This window comes from Sander lucioperca, chromosome 15, assembly GCF_008315115.2.
Source record: "Sander lucioperca isolate FBNREF2018 chromosome 15, SLUC_FBN_1.2, whole genome shotgun sequence".
NCBI classification, from domain to species: domain Eukaryota; kingdom Metazoa; phylum Chordata; class Actinopteri; order Perciformes; family Percidae; genus Sander; species Sander lucioperca.
In genome coordinates this window covers 7,490,399-7,500,398 of record NC_050187.1, presented here as the reverse complement: position 1 = coordinate 7,500,398, position 10,000 = coordinate 7,490,399, and the positions used below count along the sequence as shown (strand labels likewise).

Here is a 10,000-nt window from a genome sequence, read left to right as displayed (position 1 = left end):
CTTCAACAGGCTTTCAAATCTGTCGGCAGTTGCTGAGTAATCTCCCCCTCCCTCCCTGGCATTCGTCACGGAGCCACTGAGTGTAAGAGGGCGAAAGGCGGGGGTATGTCCCTCTTTGGTTAATGTATTATAAAGATGGAGGTATGTCCCTCTTTGGTTAATGTATTATAAAGATGGAGGTATGTCTCTCTTTGGTTAATGTATTATAAAGATGGAGGTATGTCTCTCTTTGGTTAAAGGGGTGATAGAATGACTATTTAGGATATTTCACACTGTTCCTGAAGGTCTCCTAATAGCGAATGTAACATTGGTTGGGCTGTTCTATGGCCCTTAACTACCCTGTGAATATGGCTCTATTTGGAACAAGAGATTTTCTTCCAAATATGGTCTGCTCATGAATATTTAGATGAGCTGCGTGCTGATTGATTGGTTGAGGAACCCCATAGAAACACACTGGAGACGAGACAGCAGGTCTCATATTTCAGACACTGCAAAGTTATACACTGTTTGTCTGCTATTTCGTTATTAAATTCACTTCTGAGACTTTTTTAAGCGAGAAATCAACTATATAAAGCTCAAATATGGGCCGTTTTACGAAAATTGATGGCTAATTACAAATTTGGTGAAACGTGTCAGACTTTAGGAGCTCCACAGTCTGACGAGAAAGCGGCAACCTCCATACCCAGTTAAAGTCACCGTTTCCCTGGTTACTGGACGACCGGGGCTCGGGGCTCTGCGGAGCTGGCTGGCTGCCAGCTGCCGGCATAACTAGAGTATATTTACAGTTTGAATTTCGTCACACCACTTATATAACATCTACCCCCAAGGTCTTATAAAGCTAACTATGGTGTCCGATTTCAATTTAATGCATTTTTGTGAACATTAGGGATTTCGTTAGCTGCTACTGTCCCTTCAATCCTATGGGTAAAGATCACGGCTAGCTGCAGGCCCTGGAGCTCCATCAGGGCCTCTGCATTTTGTAGTCCAGTAACCCAGAAACGGTGACTTTGCGTGGGTATGGAACGCCGCGGGCTTCCCTTCGTGACGGAGATCCAGCTAGCTCACAGCGAGTCTATGAAGTAGGACACGCCGGGCGGCGAGGCAGCACCGGCCGCTGTCACGTAGCCTGCTGAGCTCCTGCTGAACACACACAGTCAGACAAAATTTGCAATTAGCCATCAATTTTCGTAAAACGGCCCATATTTGACCTCTACATAGTTGATTTCTCGCATAAAAAAGTCTCAGAAGTGAATTTAATAATTAAATAGCGGACCTCTGGAGATCTGCATGACCTAGGTAGATTCAGAAGACTGAGCTGACCTCTAGCTAGCTAGATTTTGTGATCCTTACCTAGCTGTGAGCATGTGGTCTTACCTAGCTACTGATCATGTGATCTTACCTAGCTACTGATCATGTGATCTTACCTAGCTACTGATCATGTGATCTTACCTAGCTACTGAGCATGTGATCTTACCTAGCTACTGATCATGTGATCTTACCTAGCATGTGATCTTACCTAGCTACTGATCATGTGATCTTACCTAGCTACTGATCATGTGATCTTACCTAGCTACTGATCATGTGATCTTACCTAGCTACTGATCATGTGATCTTACCTAGCTACTGAGCATGTGATCTTACCTAGCTACTGATCATGTGGTCTTACCTAGCTACTGATCATGTGATCTTACCTAGCTACTGATCATGTGATCTTACCTAGCTACTGATCATGTGATCTTACCTAGCTACTGAGCGTGTGATCTTACCTAGCTACTGATCATGTGATCCTTACCTAGCTACTGAGCATGTGCGACTGCCAACAAAGATGTTACAGCAGTGAGAGGTCTCACTCTGTAGCTAAAACAGAGACCTGAACACAGGGTGAAAAGAGGAGCTGCAGCAATGTGCAGTACAACTAAAATATGGTGAAAATTAAACCATGTAAACCTATTCTGGTACAACCTCAAAATACAATTATGAACCTGAAAATGAGAATAATATGAGAGCTTTAAGTCATAAAAATAATAAATAATAAAAATAGTTTAATAAGTAACACCACACACACACACACACACACACACACACACACACACACACACACACACACACACACATAGACACAGACACACATACACACATACACACACACACACACACACATAGACACACAGACACACACACACACATACATACATACACACACACATACATACACACACACACACACACACACAAACACACACACAGACACACAGAGGAACAATAAAGAGGAACATTGATGTCAAATCCAAGAGACTGATAATATGAATGGTAACCAAAGAGCACAGATTATCCGTCTCAATTGATTTGTCATCAATTTTCCTCTTGCTGCCACCTCCAGGGAGTTTCCTACAGTCTCGTGGACCTTAAACTTCTGAATATGTGCAACGGCAGTCACAGGAACATCAAGCTGCTTGGATATGGTACTGCAGGAAGCTACTCTTTACATGGCCATCTCAAAACTCACCTCACACCTCTCACTGCTGTAACATCTTTGTTGGCAGTCGCACATGCTCAGTAGCTAGGTAAGATCACATGCTCAGTAGCTAGGTAAGATCACATGATCAGTAGCTAGGTAAGACCACATGATCAGTAGCTAGGTAAGATCACATGCTCAGTAGCTAGGTAAGGACTACATGAGCTAGCTAGCTGTTTCTCCAACTTCAGTAGTACAAGGCAGGATTAGCCGGGAGACTTCTTCTAAACGAGGGCGCACTTCCAACTTTGCATGGAATACCTGCAGAACAGGGACATGGAAGCAGTTCTTTTGTAGATTATGGTGAACTAGTGTGTGTTGTAGCAGTGTTTTGCCATTCAGAACGAGCTAGCATGCTAGCGTTAGCATGCTACGGTTAGCCACCTATTTTTGGCTAGTGACGTAGAAAGCCCTGCCGATTTTGAACAGCTCACCTGCAGACTGAAGGCAGGACACATTCAGAAACCCATATCTCACTCAAAACAGCATGGATGTTTTTTTTTCAAGTTTGTATGCGTGTGGAAGCAGAAGAGACACAAAATAACACCCCGAATCCCAGAAAAAGTGATTTTTTTCATGATATGGGCACTTTAAGCTTAACTTTCTGTGCATCAGAGGTCTCCCGGAGTACTTTTAACCACTTCCTCAATGACTAACACAGATCTTTTGCAATGAGCACACAAACACATTTCGTAACTAAAATATTTCTACAAAGGAGAACCAGGAAATAAGTCGGGGGAAATGTAACACTACCAAGCTACGGCCGAGCTAGTAACATTTCTGAAGAGGTGACGTCAGGCTACGGCTTACGGTCCGTGTCTCCTCGTAGCCACAGCGTAGATTTAACGCAGAAGTGTAAATAAAACTTAACTATGCTGCAGTAGTTCAGTCTATAGACCAGTTTGAAGTGTACGTCACAGTTACCTTACAGCAGTTGCGCACGCATTGTGGTGGCAGAAAAACAGCCGAAACAATGGTGAATATACTGTTTATCACAATACATCCATGGTTTTTCAGGGACGAGTTTCTGATAATACATCCATGGGGATAGCTGGCTAGTTTCTAGTCTAGCTTGACCAACGTAGCATTAAAACATGGTGGACTACACCATGTTTTAATGCTACGTTGGTTATAGAAAATAAGCCAAACAGCCTACTGGTGAACAGTGGCAGTGCAGGCTCCAGAGACGGATAAGTTAGCTAGCTAACTAGCCAGCCCTAACGTTAGCTGCTCTGTCTTTGGAGTAGCTACCTCCGTTCTCCTACCAGGGAAGTAGTCGGCCAGCGGCGGGGAGGCCGCGGGGTTAGCTAGGTAGGGACAGGGTTGGGCGATATGTTAAAATCTTTTCAACCGGCCACCATCAGCACAGCAACAGGCGGCGTCATGAACATTAACCACCACCAAAAATACGTGGGCTCCACAGCTGTTTCCCTGCTGTGAGTCAGTCCCCCTGCCCGCTGACCGGCTCATTCTTCCGAAGCAGACCATTAAATTAGCTAAATAAAATCAGCCAACAAATCTCTCAGCTCTACTACTTCAGTCTAACTTTTAGTCTGATAAACTATAAAATATTTGAACAAACGTAGCTAGTTGTCCAGGCTTAAATGGCCGTGTTTTCATCTAAACTGGGTTGGGAAATCGATAGATCCCACCACAACTGTCACTTTTCAGCCACCAGTTAAGCCCCGCCCCAAAAAACATCATAATGGTCTATGGGGGTTTGGTTTGGGAGGGTCCAGAGGATAAGCCTAAAGTAGGCCTATTATTATTATTATTATTATTATTATTATTATTATTATTATTATTATTTAGTTTTCTTCTCTTGCTTAGACATAAGCTGATCCAGTCAGAAACATTTTAAAATGAAAGAGGACTTCATACTCAGAATATATTAAAACAGAATCAAGTTAAAATAAGAGTTTTATAATACAGTAATACAAATATTTATTTATTCCATTTCATATTATTACCGCCTTTATTCTGTTTCTGTGTTATTCCATCTTAATGTTAAATACTTAGGCCTTGAAGAAACTTTTTGTCACATCCAGTTCCCGCTCTTAGTTCATATTTTGTTTGTTTCCCTGACTTCCTGTTTTATTTTGTTAATTGACCGTCTGTCTCTGTTTCAGGTCACTTGTTTTCCCGCCTGTGTGATTACCCTCCCTTCCCTAATGTGTGTCACCTGTGTGTAATCGTCTTCCCCTGTCCCAGTGTATATATACTCACCTTGTGTCATTTATCAGTTGCCAGATTGTTGTAGTACCTTGTGTGTCTCACTCTCACTTTTTGACCACATCTTTTGCCTGCCGATTTTGTACCTTTGCCTGGATTTGTACTCTGTACAATAATTACAATTACCTTTTACTCTCTGCTCTGAGTTGTGCCTTTGGGTCCACTGTTGCTCCGTGACACTTTTCTTTTCTCCCATTTCAGACTCTGACCAGCTGAGAGACATGGCATCCAAAATGTCGAAAGGTAACACATTATTATCCTACTGCTTTCTCCATTATTCAATGCACATGAGAGATGGTAAATCAGCAAACTTGTCGTCATTTCCAGCTGTAATTGTAACACTTGAAGGTATATAGTTAAACAGGGAGGTCCCACCTATCTGTGGTTTCTGCTGTGATTATTTCTCTCCTGTGTAGCTTCGCTAGCGTCTTTGATAAACCAAATCTAGCGTTAGGAACAGCAACATCTCAGTCTGCATCTATTTTCAAACTATGTAAGCTACGTCACAGCCAAGAATCAACATTTTCTGACTGGATGTTCACTAAAATTAAAACGAAAACTCTCTCCATCAAACAAGTACTCACAACAGCAGTCCTCACAGTGTCTGATGTAAAGTTCTGTGTATTTTTATCTGCAGGTCCTGCTGACTTGAGGATCATTCTGATTGGGAAGACAGGGGCGGGGAAGAGTTCAGCAGGAAACACCATCTTGGCCAGAGAGGCTTTTAAAGCTGAACTGTCCTCCGGTTCTGTGACATCTGAATGCAAGAAAGCAAGAGGAGAGGTTGGAGGGAAGAAGGTTGCAGTCGTCGACACTCCAGGGCTGTTTGACACGCGTTTAGACAATGAACAAGTGTTGAAAAGGATCACAATGTGTATCGGTATGTCCTCTCCTGGTCCTCATGCCTTCCTGGTGATTCTTCAGATCGGCAGGTTCACAGAGGAAGAGAAACAAACTGTGAACATTATTCAAGACACATTTGGTGAAGATGCAGCTAAATACACGATGGTGCTGTTTACCCATGGAGACAAGCTGAAGAAACAAACCATTGAAGAGTTTGTTTCAAAGAGCGACGACCTGCAAGAAATCATTCAGAAATATCATGGTCGTTATCACGTCTTCAACAACGAGGTGGAAAACCCGTCTCAAGTCACTGAGCTTCTGAAGATGATAGACGTGATGGTCGAGGATAATGGCGGGTCGTTCTACACCACAGAGATGTACATAAAAGCAGAGGAAGAAATAAAGAAGAAGAAACAACAAATCCTGCAAGAGTCTGAGGCACAGAAGAACAAAGAGATTGAGGAACTGAAAGCCAAATACTCTGCGGAGATCTTGGCACTGGAAAAAGAAATAATGAACTTAAGACGTGAGGCTCAACGCTGAATGTTCAGTACAACCCGCCTGCAAACCCTTCTGTGTAATCATATAGCAGCTTCTCTGGTGTAAGATAGTATAGAGTATAATGTCAGTGAGTTAGCTACAACTTGTTATTTTCAGACTAAATTAGTTTCCTTGTAGGCCCAGTGTCTGAATGATGAGTCAGCAGCTCCTGATGGATGTACAGTCAACTATCACTGGATTACTTTGAGTTAAAAACAAGTTATGATTTCTAAGCCGATTTCTAAAATCGGCCTCACTTAGTAGGTTAAAGGGTAACTACTGTTTTTTTTTTTTCATGTTTTTGTGTCTATGTGGCTGATGGGAACAACAATCTTTGACATTGATCCTCATGGCTCCAACATAATTATATCCATATGGTACCAACATATAATCTGTCGACAAAAGTCATAAAAACTCATAAAAAAGTAATTGCATAGTATGCCTATAATAAGCATATAGTGTGTCAGTGCTCCACCCAGTGATCATACTGAAGAAAAAGCTAAACACAAGTTCTGCAGCCTCTGTTTCGTATGATTTCTAATCAGATTTATTAATTTTAAATAACATTGGACATAGAGGTGACAGGGAATATCTGAAAGATTAAGTCACACTGAATCTATTAATATGTTAATCATGTCTGTTTAGATTTTACTGAATTATGACTCTGAGAAGGAGTCAGATTTTTGATGCAAATTTTGCCAATGAGGCACCTTAATCAGACATGAAAGCTGTTTGGATATGTATGCAAAATGATTATTATGTAATAACACGTGTAGTACAAAACATGTTCAATCATCAGTGTGTTTAGTTGCAGATTGTGGGTTGTGGATTTTTTAATTTACTTTCTTTTCATTTATTGTCCATATTATTCATGTGGATTTGTTATTTTATCATCCTGTTATGATGTATGTGTATGTTGTGTGTGATGTCTTTAAGCTACTGGGACCTTGAATTTCCCCGTGGGGATCAATAAAGTATCTATCTATCTGGATGTTTTGGCCACAGTTGCATTTTGTCGTGTTTCATATTTGATGTGATGTTTTTTCTGTCAGCATGTGACTTGTGCGTCCTCATTTCTATAAAATTATATATATATATATATATATATATATATAGACAGATATGAAATATCTTCCTTTTTTTAAACATCTATACTTTCTTAAAACGTCTTCACTTTGTAGGATAAAATGTAGGTCCTCACAAGGATATGTAAACACTTTTCAGATTTAAAAAAAAAGTCAAAAAAGTGCAAAAAGAAAAAATGAACAACAAATGCTGAAAATCTTAAACCTACAAAAAAGTCCTCACAAAAATATTGAAAAAAAATGTCAACCAGCAGAAAAAAACTTGGAAAAAATCGTCCTCACTTTGAAGGTTAAAGTTCAGGTCCCCACAAAGATATGTAAACAAACACACACATAGAGAAACGCACACACACACACACAGAGAAACGCACACCACCCACACACACACACACACACACACAGAAACGCAAACCCACACACACACACACAGACACGCACGCACACACACACACACACACACACACACACACATAAAAGGGCCAAAAGTGTTTTTGGAAAAGCGGCTAAAATGTCAAAGACAGCTTTTAAACGCCGAAAAAAACAAAAACTTTTTAAAACGCAAACATCAAACTAACTTTTAAATAAATTGAAAACGTGCAAAAAAAGCAACAAACAAACATTTAAATAAGCCAGTCTGGACCAACACATTTACTGAATCTAAAATAACTCTTCAGACACAAACACACAAACATTTCAGTGGAAATACAACATTTATTTTTTATTAGCAAGCACTTGAAGTTAAAAAAAAAAAAAACCAAGAAGGTGAAAAAGCAACCAATCACAGCTCTGCAGTCTGTTTTGCAGCTTTGCAGGAAGTGAGTGATGTTTAGATGGAGATATACAAGTTCTCCAGCTTCTTTTTTCTCTCATTTCTACAAGGATTTCGGGACATCGAGTCTTGAGTCGGACTTAAAGGGTAACTACCGTTACTTTTTCAACCTGGACCCTATTATCCTCATGTTTCTGTGTGTAAGTGACCAATAGGGACAACAATCTCTGGCAATGGTTACAAACAGCTCTGAGGTTGCTAGCGCTAAACCCACCAGACTCCATGTAAATAATCAGTACTTTTAGCATGTATAGAGCCAGCATATTTCCACCAGACTCCATGTAAATAATCAGGACTTTTAGCGTGTATAGAGCCAGCATATTTCCACCAGACTCCATGTAAATAATCACTACTTTTAGCGTGTATAGAGCCAGCATATTTCCACCAGACTCCATGTAAATAATCAGGACTTTTAGCGTGTAGCGTGTACCATTGGTCCTCTTTATATACACTGTGTTTCTACCAAAAATATATTTTTGTCACTTTTTCAAAGTTTTCTCATTTTTTAAAGACATTGTCACTTGTCAACCTATTCTTGCCTTTCTTCCTTCCTTCCTTCCTTCCTTCTTTCTACTGTCTTTTTTTCCAAGTTAGTCACTTTTTTTAAGTTTTTGTCGCCTTTTTCCATCAGCATTTGAATGTTTTTCAGTTACATGGCAATTTTTTTGTAAATCTATCGCTGACATCGCTGTAATGTTCCTCTTTATATTATGGAAAAAAGTAACCCCTGCTTTAACTAAAAGGTCTATCTCTGTAGGGATCCATCCCATAATGTTGTCAGACACTTAGAATAATAATCTGAGTCTGTCAGCAGCAACAACAGAACTTTTGTGAAGGTAAATACAAGCTGCACAATCACCCAATTAACTTACATTGCAGCTTGTTTCGCCGCTGCTGACTGCAGCTTAATACTGGACCAGTTTCAAAGGTAGTTGTTCCCATCAGACACTTAGACACAGAAACATGGCACAACATAGGGTCTAGGTTGATAAAAACGGTAGTTACCCTGTAAGTTAAGCTCTGCATCTCGAGTCCCCCTCTTCTGTCAATCGGTGCACAAACGTGTTCGAATGTTCCTTTAAGGCGCTGACACACAAGGCCGATAATCGGCCGTCTGACAGTCTGGCGAGGTCGTTGACTCGAGTCTGTTCGGTGTGTTTTGTGCTGTCGTCCGTCGGAGCAGCCGTCAGCCGTCATTTTGGCCGACCTGACTTGTTGAATCTGAGGGCGGGCAGTCAGACTGAATGACCAATCTGATTGGTGGAGCGCTAACCCGGAAATGACGAGCAGGATGAGTGACCAACGCTTCCCAAAATCTGATGAAAATCTATTAAACTGACTTTTGTTGATCTGAAATGAAGACAGATTCAGCAACTGCATGGCCTATTTCTCGCTTAAAGTGCTCATATTATGCTCATTTTCATGTTCATAATTGTATTTTGAGATTGTATCAGAATTGTTGTACTGCACATTGCTGCAGCTCCTCTTTTCACCCTGTGTTCAGGTCTCTGTTTTAGCTACAGAGTGAGACCTCTCACTGCTGTAACATCTTTGTTGGCAGTCGCACATGCTCAGTAGCTAGGTAAGGATCACATGATCAGTAGCTAGGTAAGATCACACGCTCAGTAGCTAGGTAAGATCACACACTCGGTAGCTAGGTAAGATCACATGATCAGTAGCTAGGTAAGACCACATGCTCAGTAGCTAGGTAAGATCACACGCTCGGTAGCTAGGTAAGATCACACGCTCGGTAGCTAGGTAAGATCACACGCTCGGTAGCTAGGTAAGATCACATGCTCAGTAGCTAGGTAAGATCACATGCTCAGTAGCTAGGTAAGATCACATGCTCGGTAGCTAGGTAAGATCACACGCTCGGTAGCTAGGTAAGATCACACGCTCGGTAGCTAGGTAAGATCACATGCTCAGTAGCTAGGTAAGATCACATGCTCAGTAGCT

At 41.1% G+C, this 10,000-nt stretch overlaps 2 protein-coding genes across 5 annotated transcripts in view; both read left to right on the top strand.

Moving 5' to 3' along the window:
* LOC116066729 (nuclear factor 7, ovary-like) overlaps positions 1 to 10,000 on the top strand; it is a 75,968-nt gene that overhangs the window by 26,628 nt on the left and 39,340 nt on the right. The window lies entirely within an intron of this gene.
* LOC116066724 (GTPase IMAP family member 7-like) lies at positions 4,981 to 6,133 on the top strand. Its single transcript, XM_031322880.1, has 2 exons — positions 4,981 to 4,990; positions 5,385 to 6,133. The coding sequence occupies exons 1-2, from the start codon at positions 4,981 to 4,983 to the stop codon at positions 6,131 to 6,133; spliced, it is 759 nt and encodes a 252-aa protein (XP_031178740.1).